Below are 19,005 nucleotides of genomic sequence, written 5' to 3' on the forward strand. Positions count from 1 at the left end.
ACGTTTCTCCTTCTTTAAAATAAGTTTCCCTCCTGTCCTACGTCCCTTTAAGTAATGTCTCTCCCCCCCCCTCTAACCAACTACAATAACTTGGAATTCTCTCAAGATACCTCTTTGGTTCATTTCTTCCTTAAGCCTGTTCCTCGGGGGCGGGGCCATTGCCATTCTTGTTATATACCAGCTGTTCCGAGCTTGTGGGACTGATCTGTACCGGGTAGGAAAGCGGGACAAATTGATCCAGCTCCTATGGAGTAACCGTTCTATAAGGACACCTTGGGGATACGACTTGTATGGAACCTTCTCATTCCTTCTCTCTGCCAGAGGACCGGCAGAATAACAAGATTTAATAAAGATAAATAAATTAATTATATATATATATAATTTTTTTTTTTTTACAAGTTTGACCCTGAGGTGAGCCAATATTTAGATTATCGCGCAGGGTGTGTTCCTTTGCACAATTTTCAAAGTCTTCAAACTGAAAGCGTCCAATTATAGCCGGGCGCAAGCTATGAGCTAATTGGAAATGCGTGTAGCACTTCAGAGTTTGTGTAAGGGCCGAGGCTGTTAGCGGCGGGGCTCAGGGCGTAGGTTGCTTATTAATACGTTTATTCCGCCACTTCACATTTTTGGTAGGATGGCGATCTTTCATTTGCGATATTTGGACAGCACTTCAGAAATCACTCCCCTGCTTTCTAAAAGTAAACGTTTGCCGTGCCTTAAGATGATTTAAGAACTTGAAGAAACCCCGTCGCCATGGAAGGGACTTGGAAACAATTCTCTTGTTATTTATCTAACTGATACAATGACATTTCATCATTTCAAACCGCACCGGGAATTTTTTTTTTAATTTTTTTTTTATATTCAATGATTTTTATTTTTAATTTTTTGACCAATAGGATGTCGTATAAGATGGATTGACGCTTGATGTAGAGACCCGCCCCTTAACGCGCAAGCATTCGCCCGAGAGCCTAACGCAGCGAATGATTTCATTTAATAAGTATTTTAAGTTCCTCGTTTCCAGGACTGTAATTAACCCTTTAAGTACCAGGCAGGCGACCGACGCGTTTCTCTCACATACGTCGCTCGCTGGAAGTTATTTGTTTTTTTAAATGAGATGTTTCTGCTGGGGTTTAGGCTGTGGGAATATCAATTCAAAAGCCAGTTTTTCGGCAGATCGGCCCCATCCGGCCCCCGTCTAGTCGCCCGTTTCTCCTGCTGTAAAGACTCAAACCTTAATCAGTCGTTGGTCTCGTCTTAGATTCAGGAGCCGTATGTCTATCCTGCGCATGTTTAAATCCCCTCACTGTATTACCCTATACCACTTCTGCTGGGAGGCTGTTCCACTTATCTCCCACCATCTCAGTGAGAACCTAGCCCTCTGGGAGAACTTGGAAGTAGTCCGTTCGTAGCATGTCACTCAAACAGGCAGCATTACCGCGCATGCGCACTGTTGTTGGGATCCCAAATCCTGCCGAGCGTTACCTCTGTCTTAAAAAGAGGGAAAGAGGTAGATCTCAGCGAGATAGTGACTTAATCAGGACTGTCCTGTGCAAAGCGGGACAGTTGGGAGGCATGCGGTGAGTTTTCCTATGAATATATTTCTCAGCTACGTTACTGCAAGATTTTCCGGAGCAATTCTGGCGACTCGCAAAACATTTTCAGAGCTCCTTTCCCTGCGTTTTGCATGAGAATGTTTGCGCCCTCGGTAGTCTCTTTTTCACGTTGTTCTCTGCATTTTTAATGTAATGCTTTTCTTCTGTTCTAGGTCCACCGGCTGGATGGGATCCCCCTCATTCTAGACAACTGCAGCATCGACGATAACAACCCCTGTATCCTTTCTTAGGAAACCCCGGTGACATACACCTGAGTATCAAGAACCGAAGATCTGGGTAAATTCTAACCTCTCTCTCATCTCTCAGGTCTGCCTCATAATCTCAAACTAGAGGGTCAGGGGCTTAGAGGGTAGAGCTAAGTGGAGCAGCCTCCCAGCAGAGGTGGTAGAGGGTAATACAGTGAGGGTATTAAACATGCATGGGGTAGACATACGGCTCCTGAATCTAAGAGACCAACGACTGATTAAGGTTTGAGTCTTTACAGAAACGGGCGACTAGATGGGGGCCGGATGGGGGCCGATCTGCCGGCAGGTTCTGGGTTTGGAATTGTAAAATATCTCTTTAAACACGAGGCAGGACTCGAAGGGCCCGCGTTAACGTTTATCTCTGTTAAGATGATCAGCGAGGAGTCGGGACTCGGCTTTTTCGGCACAAGAAAAACCTGCTTTGGTTTTGGCACCTTCATCCCCGGCGGTCTCTGCGGACGCAATCACCAAGTCATTTGTTTAGATAACGGATAAAAATATAAATGGTGGAAAGGCGAGCGCCTTCAGAGGCTCTTTCTCGGTTCCCCCTCTTTTGTCAGATGCCTAAAAGTCCTCAAAGAGGTAGCTTCAAAATACTTCTGCCGTTCTGGCAGCCCCCCGTATAATTGTGGCTTCGGAAACCTCTGGCTAAAGACTAAACCCAAATCCAGTTGCTCTGGTCGACAACAATGGCATTTTGTTTTCGTCGAATGCCAGGAAAGACCATCTGAGGATTTTATTTTATTTTTATTTATTTTTTTCAGATTTTTTTTTTTTTTTTTTTAATCCCTTTTATTTTTTTGGATTTAAGATTGCAAACCAAAGCAGAAAATGTTCGTTCTGAAAAGAAAAAAAAAAAAAGCCAAGAAGAGGCACGATATTGTACTTTTCTTTTCCTACCCCCTTTTTTTCTTTCATAATTAAAAATTAGTAAATCACACAATTTACAGGATGAAAGCAAATAAACTTTATTTAAAATGGAAGCTGCCAGCCCATAAGGTTTTCGGCAGCCAGGGGGAAGCATATATATGGTGCACGTTCTGTCTTGAGCACTTCCTGAGTCGAGTGCAAATTGCTTCTCCTTCATCTAATTTTAATTATCTTAAGTTCAGTTAAAGTTTGGCACCTGGAACATGTATAAAGTGTGTGTGTAGAATTGTATATGTTATGGCCTGGCATCCGTATGATTGCATGCCTCCCGAGTGTCACTGTTTAGTTTGACCAGTCCCTCTATGACCCCCTCTCTCCTCTCCTGTTGCCCCTCTTTTCAAGGAGGTGAGAATGTTTGCTGGGTATGAGGGGATCGCAGGGTTCTGCAGCCCTAAAAGCCCCGATCATGTGTATAGAAACAGCAGGGAACGGCTTTATAAATTAAACGGGGTAAATAAACCCCATTATTCTTCTTCTAAATGCCCCGCCCTGTTACACAAACACCCCGCCCCAGCCACACCCCTAACCACACCTCTATAACAAAAGCGTTCCTCTTTATGGACGCTCAGTGTGTCATTTGGTACAAACAATTTGTCAGCATACGAAGTACTTTGATCAGACGCACGGATCCACCAACAGGAGGCGTCAGAGGCGCCGAGTGATATGCAGGTGTCCGGAACGTTCCGCTTCTTGCGGTTGGGTTCACAAGTTCTTAGCTGTGGAAAGATCCCCGGGCAGCGGCGTCCCCCCAGTGGGCTTCAGCATATAGAAGCCCATGCTGCCTGTGCCCACGCAGGGATTATCCTGCTATACGACGATGGGTGGTCCGCCCGCCGCAGGACAGCCGAATGGTGCACCACATCAGAGCCGTCCCGATGCCCCGGTGGTATGAATACGGCGTCTGTCACCACACTGACAAAACAACTATAGGGAGACATCGTCCGCGAAAGGAAAGCGTTTCACATCTGCTTATTATTAACCCCTTCATTGCAGAGGATTGTAAAATTTTAAGCCAATTCGTGTTTTTTTAGCTCAGGTTTAATTATGAGTAACGATGGACTCTGTTTTGATAAACACTTGTTTTTTACTTGATAAAAGACAAGAATTTGTTTTAAAAAATATCGCGCTGTTTTCTTTTTTAAAACTAGTTTTTGCCCCAGTTTTCAGGCAGCTGCATATCAGCCGTTTGTATGATTCTCGCTCTGTTATCTGATCCTCGATCTACTAAACCCCCCGACTCCTTATCATACTGCCTGTGGGGGACAATAGAATGGCTCAGTCTTAATCACCCAGCTGGACTCTCAGACTAATGAAAGTCTATGGAGGAAGGGACTTCATTAGCATTGCCATAAAGCATCAGCTCAGTGTGGTGTTTAAGCCGGGAAAGTCACCCAAAATGGCAACAATGGCGCCTCCAGGTCTGTGGATAAAAGGAGTTGGGGCAAAATGAGATTTTATCCACCAAGTTTTCTGTCCCTTATTAGGTTACTGATTGTTGCTGATTGGTTCTCGCAGTCATTTAAAGGGTGGGGAGAGGAGACGGGAGAGAACTTCAGGACGAGAAATCGAGCACGTAATGCGCTGGCTCTGCCACAGGCTGCCACCAATCTCAGCTTCCCCCGAGGTTACCTCTGGAAGTAAATATCTCTGAACCGCTGACTTAGACTTAGTCCCTTTAATACCGGTCTGTGATGGCACCGGGCGCGGGACACCTGTTTGAGTAGAATGTGGAGCTGGAAGGAACCCCTTACGAATACGTTGTTACACAGCACGCTCAGCCTCAGCCGCAGAGGGGAAAGAAGAGCCGGGGCGGAATTATGCCTGGTATGTTTATGATGTGGTCTCCAATTCACGAGAGGCTGCATGAGGCCACCGATCGGCTCTCGCACCCAACCACAAGCTGCGCTAAACGTCCCCGCTTTTCAGATCTGGTTAAGTATTCATTAAGCCTCATTTTCATCCTTAAAAATGTCAAAACCAGAGAATGGAAGCGCGGGAGCGCCTTGTGCCTTCCAGGACAGAATGTGCCTGTAAAATACCATACGAGGCAATCATTTTTAACCCTTTCAACTGATGTGGGAATTAATACCATTTTTTTAGGCAGGGAACGAGATGTTTCTTGGTTCACATCCATCACGCATTCAAGGAGCGAGGATAGCGTCACAAACATCTTCCTGAGCATCTTTCCACGGGCCAATTTCCCTTTTTTTGTTTATTTAATATTATTTATATCCCATAATTTTCTTTTTCCTAGTTTAAAATATATTAAAAACTCCTGCGCTATTTTTTTTTTTTAACCAAGTTGCAGTTTTTGCCCCGTAATATAAAGTTTTCAGGCAGCTGCATATCAGCCGTTTGTATGATTCTCGCTCTGTTATCTGATCCCCGATCTACTAAACTCCCCAACTCCTTATCATACTGCCTGTGGGGAACAATAGAATGACTCAGTCTCAATCACCCAGTCGGACTCTTACACTCATGAAGGTCTATAGAGGAACGGACTTCATTAGCGTCGCCATAAAGCATCAGCTCAGTGTGGTGTTTGACAGCGTTCCTCTAGCTGCCCCCAGCGGAGTCAGATGAGGGGTATATTCATAGAGTGCTCCGTTATAGTGGTGCTGGGTCGCATCTCCCTCGTGGCTGCGTATATTTTAATCCCCTTTGTCAGAGACACGGCGAATAACTTCATCGTCACGGATCCCTTCTTAGACATTCTTCCTTGGGCTTTTATTTTATTCAGATAACGTCCAAGCCATCAAAACAAAGCCTATTGAGGTCTTTGTGAAGTGAAGGGCCGGCGCTGAATGTGATCCGGAGTCGGATAAACTCCCCGTAATCTGCTTTTTATACGACTTTCAGTAACTCGAGTCCTGGAGGACGGGATCCGTGTAACTTATGACTCGTCTCGAATGCATCATCGAGTGTCTGCTACAAAAGGAGGGTTTTTTCGCACAATCGCGGCTCATTGACAGGGCTGTGTGAATTGAGCCGCCGCGGCTTGAGAGCCGTTATTTATTCCTTCCCAGCGAGATCTTTAACCTAGAAACCGATTCATTCCCCCCTCCGCCGCCGACTCCTCGTCTCCCCGCTTTCTGCCGCTCCTCACACTCTTTTCCATCGAGAGCTTTTCTTTCTCTGTTCATGAAAACATCTTTTTTTTTCACTTTATTCGGTCTCAAAACAATTTTATCTCTTGCCTGTCTGGTTACGTTTTTTGGCAAACGTCTTCCGAAAACCAAGCCAAATCTTATCTTTCTCCGAGTGAATTTTTTTACGTATATTTTAAAAATGTATTCTTCGTACAATCGCCATTTATTATTCACATAGCAACAATCTACCTGTTTCCCGTTCTAAATACACTCAAAAACAAAAAACACCACTTTCAATTTTGCAGCTTTTGAATTTTTTTCTGTGTTTTTGGAGAATATCGATGCTTTCGATGTATGTTTTTATTATCTCCATCGACTTTGCAATTGTTTCTTTCGTTCCTTCTTGTAAACATCTTTTACCTCTATGTATAAAATGATGAATGAACGGCTAGAACAAGAGAGAGCAGACGAGATGGACGAATAGTTCTTTTTGGAAAATTAGGCAATTTGTTCTACAAATTTCTTTTAACCCTGGAAACCTGGGAAGCGACGTGGCACTAAAAGAAGGGTCCCAAAATACCCCAAACAACCACTCGCCAAAAGCATTCACTTATAGTTACAAAGTAGTTTAATTAGGGTTTTTTGCCTTCTTTTGGATCAAGAATAGGGTTGATTAGAAGGGCAGAACTTGATGGTCTTTTTTCAACCTTATTTACCAAGTCCATCAAGTTCAGACCTTCCACCCAACCTTCCTATTCTTGATCCAAAAGAAGGCAAAAGACCCCTAATTAAGCTGAAACCCCCTTAAGCTCCTTCCAATTCAGCCATCAGGGGAAAAAATCCTTCTTGACTCCAAAAGGCGATCGGATTTCTCTTTGGATGAAGAAGCTTCTAAAATCTTCTATTTATAGCCCTGTATCTCAGACCCCTTTTGAAGGCATCTCATGTATCTGATAACCACCTCCCATAGGCAGTGGATTCCGTACCTTTATTGCTCTCGCTGTAAAGAATCCCTGCCTTTGTTGGAAGGAGCACAGGAAAAACCCAGTCACGGTGGAAGTGCAGTCGAGCAACCTCATTGGCCCCCTGCTGTCTAGACTTGGAATTACCACTGAAAGTATTTTAATCAATGAGAGAAGCCCCCTGGGACAGTTGCCCCTTTTAGCCGCTTCTCTGCTATCTGCCATGTAGAGAAGAAGGATAATCCGGAGAATAAAGTCCTTGTTTTAAAAAGTCCATGAAAATGAATTATCCAAGAATAACAGAATAGATACACGAAGTAATTAGAGGGGAAAGGAACGCTTGGCGAAGTATTTTTAGATTTCTGTCCTTCCAGAATGCTATCAAATTCATGAAGTTACTCCAAGCAAACCGAAAATTAAAGAGACTTCGTCTTTGCCCCGGTTGGTTCCATTTTTTTGTATTTCTTTTGTTTGTTTGTTTTTTAAATTTATTTTTTCTTTTTGCAGAAAAGGATTGTAGATTCTTTCATGGGGGGGGGGGTCGTCTTCTGTCTTGAAGATGTATTGAATATGCCATAAATCATGTGCCTAAATCCCAGAACTGAAAAAGACGGGGAATACCTCTTACCAGAGTCTGGATCTATGGGTTCTGCCAGCCGATCGGCCCCATCCGGCCCCCGTCTAGTCGCCCGTTTCTCCTGCTGTAAAGACTCAAACCTTAATCAGTCGTTGGTCTCGTCTTAGATTCAGGAGCCGTATGTCTATCCCATGCATGTTTAATCCCCTCACTGTATTACCCTCTACCACTTCTGCTGGGAGGCTGCTCCACTTATCTACCACTTCTGCCAGGAGACAGAACGTTTTGGCATTGACAGACAAAAAATAAGAGGAAACCTTGCAGGGAGTATATGGAGCCATTCGCCCTATCAGTCTCTCTGATATTAAAACTTTGTCCCGCTAGCTACAACTTTTTTGTTTGTTGCGGTTACAGCTGCAGAAGTGCCCTAAAAGCCAAGACTTTTGGTGGATTTACACCAATACTGGATCTGTCCTGTGCGGTCCCAGCGGGTTTAGTGTTGGAATTATCTTTGTGGTTCCCAGCGCTTCCCTAAAAGTGGTGTCAATCCTGGATCAGAAGGTTCTGTAGGTCAAAACTGCAAGTGTTCAGCTGGATGATTAAGACTGAGTTGTTCTATCGCTCCCCACAGGCAGTATGATAAGGAGTCGGGGGGTTTAGTAGATCGGGGATCAGATAACAGAGCGAGAATCATACAAACGGCTGATATGCAGCTGCCTGAAAACTTTATATTATGGGGTAAAAATGAGAAAACAGGGCAATATTTTGGAAGCGTATTTTTATTCTGACACTGGGAATGAGAATGTTGGGAGATCCGGTTAATACGTCAGGAAATGTCTCGGTTCCCAGCGGCTGTGTTTCTGTTCTTATTAAGATCATCAGGAATAGAAATATTGACCGGCGGCGCATGCTTTCTGTTTTCGATCCGTCTTGCGCTGGGGACCGATCCCGAGCTCCGTGGTTTTCCAGTGGTTGTTGGAACTTTTATGTGTCCGTGTGGCTACGTGGCCGCACCGACTATACCATGAATTATAGGATAACGAGCTGTGAAAGGACACGGCGTGTTCCCGTTTTACAAACGTTCCAAAAAAAAAAATATGACCTATAAAAACACCAGTAAATAGAAACTTCCAGATCCCGTAACAGCGCGCGGAGATCCACCTACAAATAAAAATGGTATATTCGCAGACATCGTGATTTCCGTAACAATATCCAAATTTAATTGAGGTTTTTATAACCTTGCGGCTTTTGGGAATCCATCCATCTTTATTTCAATCACATAAACATTTTAACATATATATATATATATATATTTTATTTTATATTTTTGTTTCTATGGCAACGACCTATCATTGCCAGCTTTTATGTCACATGACCGTTAAGCATTCCCATAAGAAAGATGACCGAATCCATGAGTAAAGATTTTTCTGGGTTGGGCATTCTGCCAACAATTGTTAAAATCAGTGGAACAGAACCTTTAAAGAACCTATAATACAGTAATGTTCCAGGTAATTGTTTAGGGGGCGTCTATACAGCACATGGTATTTTTTTGGGTGGGCGAGGAGTTCGGAGTCCATTTCCTTAAGTCACGACCTCAGTTCTGAACCAGTGGGCCGTCTACGCCATCCGGAACCTGACCGAGAACAACGAGAAGAACCAGGACCTTATTGCTTCCATGGAACGCCAAGGGCTCGCCGATACCTCGCTGCTGAAGAGCATGGGCTTCGACGTGCAAGAGCGCGACGGGAAGCTTGTTTTAAAATCCACCAAGAAATCCTAGCGAGAAGTCGCGCACGCGGTTTGCGGGGGCCGTGTGTGGGGACGACCTCTGAGATCGTGTCTACGGACTCCACGATATCGACCAAAAAGCACTTCAGGACACCGCTAAAAAATAATAAAAAAACAATAAATAATTATTGTATTCTTATTAAATCTGCCAATAATAGCTCATTGAACTTGTATCTGTTAAAAAAAGGATCAATAAAAAGAATTTTGGGGTAAAAATCACTATCTCAGCTGTTGTTTTGATGAGGGGTAGAAAAACAGGGGTGCATGGGTTAAATATTTCAGAAAGCCTATTTTTAATGGATTATTGCTATTATTATTATTATTAAAGAAAATAACATTGCATCATATTAGGCTGGACTATAAGTGCAGAAGAAACGTTCCCCTGGATGAATTTGGTCGGTTAAATCGTTCCTAAACTTCATTTTTTTTAAGCCGAACCAAAATATGATTAAATCAACTTTTTTGTGATCAGTTGGCCCTCCCAATGTATTTATCAACGAAACTCTTATTTCCTACAGTAATAATTGAACTCCCCAATATTAGAAATTGATTGCCACATACTTAAATCACTGAATTTATATAAATTAGAAAAATGTTTGCGGGCCGCTAGGCCGTATTCTTTGTGACAATCAAACCGCTTGAATATCATCAAGTTTGGTTTTTGCCCACAGGTGTGGGGGTGGATTATAGGAATTGTAGTTATCCGGCAGCTGTAGAGCTGACGCTTTCCTGTCCGCTCGTATAATAAAATAATTTATAATAGTTAAGAATTGTGTTTTTTTGTTTTTTTTTATAAAAAGGGGTTCATCCTCCTGTCCTGGCTTCTATACATTTTGAAATGTACGGGGCAGGTCTCATCACGCTTTGACGTTCTAGTCATGTAAACAGTGTGTTTTCTGAAACATGACATGTTTCCTCGGGGCACTTCGTGTATTAGGTTACCACAAACGACAAAAAAAAATCTAAAAACAACCGGATTTCAAAATTCTAAGATTATAAAACACCACTGGGGTCGGCAAAAAATAGAAATAAAATGTATCCAAAATTTTTTGAGTTTGATTATTTTGCGTAGAGCCCCTAATGTGGGTGGGGGATGGGAGATGTATTTATTTTTATTTTTTTTATTTTTTTTTATTAATTTTTTTTATTATTTTTTTTTATTATTTTTTTTTATTATTATTTTTTTTTTCCTACAAAAGTTTTCTGTTCTCACTTTGATTAAATCCACTCTGGTTTCGCCAAAACTAATTTCAAGTTAATTAATTCAAGTGACGCTGAAGTACTCTGCTCTCCATTTTTTATATTGTTAATGAAACCAAGCGACGTGGAATGAAAAAGTCGAGAGAGGGAGGAAAAAAAAAAAAACGCTCGGTCGTTCTTTTAGTCTTAGAGATTTTGGGATACGTGCGGACGGACCCTGTATAAACTACCTATGGCCTAGTCGGCTGGTTTCTCGAGTCGACCTTCAGCTTCTCCGGTTTACAGAATCCGCACAAAGAATATCTAACGAGGTTAAGCCCAATTTTTTTTTTTTTTTTTACAAAAAATTCTTATTTTCTTATGAATTTGAAATGTACACAGTTGTCATCGGGGATTTTGCAGATTTGAACAGAACAAATATTTTCAACTTCAAACCTTTTACCGACTTAAGAGAGAGAAATTCTAAAAATTCAACCCGTACGCCAATTTCTCGCGAGCGCATTCCACCTCGAAGCAGAATATTTTATTTTTAAATACGGAATAATAATTGAATATATATTCTTGTTTTATCTGCGGAGGCCCCAAAGAGATTTATGCCTATTTTATTTATTTAAAAAAATGTGTAGTCATGTAAGGGTTAAGTTATCAGGCTTTCGGATTCACCTTTTAAAGTATATATTAGAAGACGTATGCATCAACGGGAAAGTATTATATTTTAAATGTTTTTTTATTTTATTTTTTTATATTAAGTTTTTTAATTAATATAATTTTTTTTTTTATTATATCCGATTTATTGTCGTAGAACGTTCTTGAATTAAATTATCAATAAGATTAGTATTCTGCCGTAGAGCCTGATCTAACGTATACAAATGCAAAGAATTTCATCTGAATTCACGGCAGAAAAGCAATCCAAAAGTAATCCGCGTATGAAAAATGTTTTTGGGGGTTTTTTTAAGTGTTTTTTTTTTTATTCCGGTGCTTCCGTAGCGTCCAATAAGATATTCCAAAGCACGCGTATTGAGGCCATGAAATAAGGGGAGGTTTTTTTTTTTAAGCCGTAGAAAGGATAGAGCAAGAATGGGGTGGGGGGGGGGTCAGTGTTTTCTAAGCTAAAAAAAAAAAATGAATTCTTTCAGAGTGAAAACACGCTGATTACTGTATTGAGAATGTCTTTAGACTTCCCCGGACGGTTTAATTCCCCAGAATACAACAGTTTCCCTGTCCACGTCCAATAGAACTTCAGCCTTTGAGACTTGTTTTACATGCGCGGGGATTAATGTTACCCCAATCAGCCACGAAGCAAAAGGCCTTATTGAAACGGGAAGAAAGCAGGGTTTAGTCGGTTTGCACCTTACAAGGACGGAATTCTTCTTCAGAATAAAACGAGAGATTGTGGCCTCAGCCTGTATCTCTTTCCTTTCCGAAGAACTCCCAAGGTTTTATGCCCATGAGGACAATGAATGGAAAGGGTAAACAATTCTGAGGACATGGCCGAACAACGTGTTAATCCCCCGTTCAAAGTGAAACCGACAGGCTTAAAACAAGATCTGTGATGTCCCCACGCTGGCCGATATGTTAGGTGGATGAATAACGTGTGGTGCCGACGCGTTTCGCCATTGCAGCACATCGTTGGTTATGGAGCCAGCATCAGCCTAAGGAAAGGAGCTCGACCTCTCTGTCCAGCGAACAGATCAAAGCACGATAAAGATGATCGGGAACCTGGTGCGGACTTAAATGTCTTTAATATAATACAAAAATAGGGGGGGGGGGAGCCCTTGAATGTGATATAATTGAACATAAACTTAATTCCAGCACTGATCTGCTGAAACGTGTGCGTTGTCTTTGTTGCTGTCCAAGGTTCTGATGGAAAGACTGGACCTCTCGCCTCCGTACCCCTTTCGTTCATTCGCCGGAGCTCACAGAATCGCCGTCTGCGCTACTGTTTTATTCGCTACAATGTATTTTTTACACGGCATTAAAAATCTCCTTTGCTACAAGTATGGCCAGAAAGGACGGTAAACGGAATTTTATTATATAAATGGAAACAAAAAGTGTAATAAAAAAAAATTTCAGCCAGTAGTTAGTAAAGCTGTATTTAAAACGTCTATAATATCGAGTTAAGTTGTGAATGAAAAGGTTTTGTGTGTGTGAATGAATGATGTTGCACGAACCCTACTTTCTTCTCCCATTAAATGTATTCCTAATTAATCAATCATGTTAATGATTTCTCCAGGAGGTTTGGGTCAGCTGCCATGAGACACCGTGTTTTTTGGGGGTTTTTTTCCCCCTTCTTTTCTATTTTTTGTATTTTTACAGAATTTCGATTTCTTAGTATCTTTATCAGATATGCTTTCTATATCTTGATTACATTCCTTATACACGCTTGATATCAAGCCTTAAAATACTTGATGTTACTGAATAATGCATTTCATGACTATGGAGAAAAGAGCCAACTTATACAAAACAGATTTTGCTACAAATGTGCAAAATAGAATTGAAACATTATTTCTTTTTATCTGTCATTTTCCCCAAATACTGTTTCAATGTTCTACACACAACATGTAACAATGTAATAAAATAAGCATTATGTATGCATTAGATCAGCCATCTTCACATTTTGTTCTCAGGATCTGCATGATTATTCCTCCCCATTAAATTCTCTCCCCTATTGTCAAGTTGATGACTGTCGTTGATTGGTTCAGGCAGCCTTTATAAGGGGGGGGTAAGAGACGATAGGGTGAGATTTAGAAGCTTCTCAGTGTCAGCTCATGAAGAAGTCACGTGTGGTCTCTTTATACTGTGGGTGGAGCTATCATTGAGCCCCTCCCTTTGTGGTGCTCTAAACACACCCCTACCGTGGCCAAAAGAGATTTCATTTCTCAACCCCATTAATGTTATTTAAACTTTTCTCTTTTCAGAAGGTTCCACGAGTAATTAAAAAAAAAAAAAAGCTTAATTTTGGAAAATCCCTTAATAAAATTCTAAAAATGCCGCAACGCTCGATAATACGGCCCCTTTTATTTTCAAATCATACCCTTAATTGTTTGCACGCTCGAAAGAATGTGTTTTGTACTGAGCTGCCCCCTGCCCCTGTGACGTTCAGAGAGTTAAACAGACCGTGCAAGGCATTTGTGCCCTCGCCAGCCGTGCCACTAAATGCGCGTCGACCAGCAGGGTGGCTACATTGTCACCTGCGTCCGCAAAAAGGGGGTAATCCCCAATTCTATAGCCGAAACCTGCAGTAGGTTCTAAGCCTGGCAGAAAGGGTTAACCAAGTCACTCTGCATGGCTGCTTCTCATAATCAGTCCTAAACAAGCTTTTGTTTGCGTTGTTAGTCCTCTGCCGTCGGCGGGATCGCACTCGCCGCTTGAGCCATTGTGAGTAGCTTCTAACAGGTGCCTGCTGCCATAGAGCTTCATTCTCTTCCTATACACTGAAGCCTGCGGCCCCCTGAACTCTCGCTGACTCCCTCCGACCCCCGCCATCCATTTTATGAATGCTAGCTTTTCAGTACCTTGGGAAACGGCCGCGGGGGGTCACAAAGTTTAATGAGTAACAGTCAGAACCCGACACATTTTAACTTGCAAGCCTTAATATGGATCTACAGGTATGAAGCTTCGTATTCCAAATCCTTTATCTGTTTCCAGCTACTGCTTCTTTCTTTGGTTTCCAATTTAGTTAATATTTTTTTTTAATGTAATGGGGACAATAAATATCAAAATTCAGCAGATGGGCCATGGTCGGGCTGCTAGGTTATAAACTTGTATATGGTCACCTAGGAGGAAACCAACCAACCAGCGGTCTAAGTAGCCACTAAAAAACTTTTTACGGGTTTCAAAGCTATTCCATTTGGATTGATAGCATTTAGAATTGGATGGGTCGAGGTGGCACATCGCTGAAAAGCTATAAAGTTAAAGATAAATTCTTTAATTCTTAGCACCTCCGTTGACTATTGGGGTACACCAAAAGCACCTCTCATGCGAAACCAGGCTGGCCATGGTCCGACTCCCCGGCTGAATTCACCAGGACCTGGAGACCACGAGGCTCTGATGAGTTTAAGAGAATGTTGCCTCAAGATCAGAACTTCAAAGGAAGAAACCCATGATGGAGTTTGGTTGACTTGCCACCAAAGCTCTGCTGTAGAACTGACTCCAAAGTCTGGCCAAAAAGGACAAACTTGGACTAGTGAACCCACCTCCGTGTACCATTGAGTGGCAGGATCAAGACTAATCATCATTTGAAGTCTAGAGGGTCTGCTGGAATGGAGCTAGAAGGAATGGATATGACCCAAAGTGGATCCTCTTATGGAGCATCAGTAGACGACGTCTCTCATTGCGGATCTCTGCAGAGTTTTCCATAAAGTGCCCAAGACGTCTACTTCAAACTCGGCCTTTAAGATAAAGAGAAGAAAAAACGTCCATGTTCCAACTGGAGTCTTCTTCTTATGAATCCTTCCGGTTGGGATCATTTTAATATAGGAGTCAGAAATGGGAAACAAAAGTAACCAGAACATAGAGAGAACACGCGTTTCCCGCCGAGGCCATTGTGAGCTCAACCGGTGCTTTCATGTTGGTGGGAGACGACACTTCATTAGTTTGAATAGCAAGAAATCTATAAAATACAAACTTTAAATACCGTCCTTCCTCGAAGCAAAAGAAAAAAAAAGTTATCCTTAATAAGTTCAAGACGTTCCGCCGAGTTAAATGAGCCACTGGTATGTCTAGAACACGGAATCCCTGAAAGTTCCGTCTTCGTCGCTTGGTAATCATCATCATCATCGATGAAGCTCTGGTGTCCAGATGTTCCCATCTGAGAAGATACATGAACTCTTTGGTAAAGCGTAAACCCCAATGGCCCCGTCACAAGGACTTCGAGAAACGATTTGATAAAAGATACGTGGAAAATGCCACGGATCGCGGTATGCTAATGAATACCCCCTGCTGGGGGGTAAATTCTGGGGGTACCGCAGCGTTTGGGTATGAGATCACCGACGCCGGCTTTTATCTGGCAGTATTAATGGGCAGTCTAAGAACAGCCTATTGTAAATCCTAAATTTAAATTCCTTAATTGTTTCACGGCGGTCGCTGACGGAACCTCCGGGGATATTTTAGTCTGAGCAGAATTTATATGGGATTGCTTAATTTTAACCCCTTTTGTGCTGGATTTGTGCGCGAACCACGCTTTGCATCAGTGTATCGCATGCTGGCCACATGCCGGCAAATGCCCCTTCCTTAGCCCTAAAGGGTTAAATGTATGGAGAATGTAATCCAGGAATAGAGGGGTTTACTCACCGAAAGATGAGATTTAGGCGCTAAATTAGGACAGGACTCACTGATTTGGCTAAACATTATACAGGGCAGGCTCATCGATATAAATATACATTATTCAGGGCTCCCCGTGTTCAGCCCCAGCGTTCCCCAATTTTGCTAAAATTGTCATGAAAGCTACCATCGTTCGATGAGCCGCCCCGCAGAGGCTGTGGGAACGGGCAGCACATCACGTAAAATAATCCTAAATTAGTGGAGATTGAGATCAGACGGTTTCCGTAGAAATAACCAAATATCACGTTTCGTTTTATTCCTGTGGCGCAGAGGCTGGCAGTTTCCCTAAAATACATTTCCCTCGCCGCCTCCGAGTTTATACCAACTGTAACCCTACGAGTTCTGTGAATTTAAATGATTAAAAATGTTAAAAAATGTTATAAAAATATTATTTATTATTTTATTTTTATTTATTATTTATTATTGTTATTATTTTATTTATTATTATTTATTATCTTTTATCAATATTATTTATTATTTTATTTATTATTATTATTATTATCTTTTATTATTATTATTATTTATTTTATTTATTATTATTATTATCTTTTATTATTATTTATTATTATTAAAAATAATATTATTAAATGACCCTTTCTGGTCGATCATAACGTGGAAAGACACAATTTAGATTATTATTAATATTTATTTAATTACATTCCATATGGAACATCAACTTCAATGTATGCCCCGCTTATAGCACCACTGATTGGCTAACAAGAGATGGAGGGGGTTGGTATCCAAATTTATCCCCGACCCCCTTCATTCAAATTAATCCCCCCCCCAAACACAAGACAAGCACAATAATCCAACGTTCAATATGTCCGACCTGGGGGAGAGAAGGGAGAGGGGATGGGAGAGAGACATTTAAACACGTAGAGGGGTTTACAACGGACAGGAGAAATGTTACAACAAGAGGCCGAAATCCTAAAATGAGAGGGGCTGAGATGGAATAGAAGGAAGTTTTACTTTACTGAGAGGGTGGTCGATAACTGGAACAGCCACCAGCAGAGGTGGTAGAGGCGAATACAGTGAGGGGGTTTAACAGCAGGAAAAACGGGCGACTAGATGGGGCCTGAATGGGCTGAGATATTCCATAAATCCTTTTAATCATCAAACATCACCAATTCATTCAAAAGGCGCCCACCAAGCGCACAAAAAACGGTTTTAATAATAAAAAAGGTTAAAAAATGCAGTTTAAATGAATTTATTTTAAAAACGTTGCTTTTTGCCATCACGGGATAGCATTATTTACGAGCTGAATGATGGCAGCATCGCCGCGCCTGTAAAGCTGCGTGTTTTAAGACGTACTTTTTGATATACATTCTATCGTTCCTCGTACTTTCTAGAGAAGCAGAGAGTTCTTGGGCCGGTGCCCACCGGACGGCGGGGCGGAATCACTGAATAAAAGGGAAAAAAACTCTACCCATAGTATTTGGCTACTGAACCCGAACGCTTTCTTTATTTCATTTTAATTCTTGACAATTTTATATAATATATATCTATAATACAACTCTGAAAAGCAAGAGGGGGATCTGGGAGGAAAGAGCGGCACGGGGGGTTTGGGAGAGGGACTGGCCGGACTAAACAGGGACACTTGGGAGAGCAAATACAGCAGCATCGTGATAACCGAACCATAAACCCAGGACCGCAGCAGCCAAATAATTCCTTAACTGTTTAAGTTACACGCGAGACAAGAAGCTGCTTCTCTGATTCCTCTCTGGCGTGTGAATGGTTAAAATGTGTATTTACCAAATATATAAAAAAAAATACAAAAATATATTTAAAAAAAGCGGAAAGGGACATTTTTTGGGCACTGGGTGTCACTGGAGCATTCGGTTACCGGATCAGGTCGTGTTTTAACTCTTCGCTTGCCGCACGTACTCCGGGCATCAAAGGCGGCTAATGGGCTTAAGCATTAAAGCGCATCTTCTGTTACATTGTTTCCGAATGATTGTTCCGGTAACCCTTTGGTTGCCAGATGAATCTCTACCATACCACGTGCATTTTTTTTGTTGTTGATCTCTCATACAAACACAGAACCTGCCGGCAGATCGGCCCCATTTGGCCCCCCGTCTAGTCGCCCGTTTCTCCCGCTCTAGAGACTCAAACCTTAATCAGTCGTTGGTCTCGTCTTAGATTCAGGAGCCGTATGTCTATCCCATGCATGTTTAATACCCTCACTGTATTACCCTCTACCACTTCTGCTGGGAGGCTGTTCCACGTATCTACCACCTTCTCAATAAAGCTAAACCCCCGACGCCCCTGTGATTGGGTGGAAAGCAGCGCGTGGAGGCATTTGCCGGTCCCCCCCCAGTATCCGCTCCCCGGCTCCCTCAGCCCTCCATCATTAGTTCAATATACTGCAGAGCGGTCTTTGTTTAAGTGCGTTATTTCCCGCTCCGATGGGCAGACGCTCAGCCAATTAAACCCAGACAATCTTTTCAATTACCGCTCCCCTTCATACTGTCCGGAAAGCCAAAAAAATGCCGAAGTCGCTTTTGTGTTTCATCTTTCAAACTACTGCGGGCGGCTGTGAGTTATGTGACTTGTTAATGGGCTGGCAAAGAAAATAATACCCCCCGAATTTAAAAGGGACTAACTAAAAAAAAACAAGCAAAGGAATTTCAGACAGAAAAACGTCCCGATAATAGATTATTAAACGAAGGCAGCCAGAGATCATTTCCAAAAATACCTGCCAACTGTCCCTGATCAGTGAAAAGAGATACTGAACTGCTGATTTTGCACGGATTTTAATTGGTGCCTGCCATTATAAATCACCGCTATGGAATATGTTGTCGCTATATATATATAAATATATTATATATATAAAATATACATATAATAATATATATAATAAATATATAAATAACAAATAATATAATAATAAGTATCGGGATCCCGCACACATGCTAATACTAAAGTTCTCTTCCTGCCCATGCGCCGCCGCGCTCCAATTACAATCAGCAGCACTTGGACTGGATGAGTGTGAGTGGCCGCCGCTCGGCTCGCGAGTAATGGACTCCGGCGCTACTTTAAATTCTTTCTTAAAGAGCATCTTTCTGTAAAGGGACGCCGGCTGTTACATCTGGCATTCGGGGAGAAAAAAAAACAAAAAATAAAAAAAGTGTAAGACCATCGCTTTTTGGTAAAAGGGGGTTTTTAAAGGCTTTCCGATCCCCGGGGAGCGCATGCCCGGAGAGCTCTTAATTCCGGAGATTTTTGCATTACAGGCCAAAGGTTTTGGAATAGAATTTCTTTCTCGCCACAAAACTTTCT

At 42.0% G+C, this 19,005-nt stretch overlaps 1 protein-coding gene across 1 annotated transcript in view; it reads left to right on the forward strand.

Annotated features, from left to right (window-relative positions):
• Positions 1-9,423, forward strand: part of ATXN10 (ataxin 10) — a 34,732-nt gene extending 25,309 nt beyond the window's left edge. The window contains exons 10-11 of the mRNA XM_053462713.1: positions 1,766-1,829; positions 9,015-9,423. Of these exons, the coding sequence (XP_053318688.1) occupies positions 1,766-1,829; positions 9,015-9,196 (246 nt within the window). The 3' untranslated portion in view covers positions 9,197-9,423. The remainder of the gene's footprint in view (positions 1-1,765; positions 1,830-9,014) is intronic.
• The last annotated feature ends 9,582 nt before the right edge of the window (positions 9,424-19,005 follow it).

This window comes from Spea bombifrons, chromosome 4 (genome assembly GCF_027358695.1).
Source record: "Spea bombifrons isolate aSpeBom1 chromosome 4, aSpeBom1.2.pri, whole genome shotgun sequence".
In the NCBI taxonomy this organism is placed as follows: Eukaryota; Metazoa; Chordata; class Amphibia; order Anura; family Pelobatidae; genus Spea; species Spea bombifrons.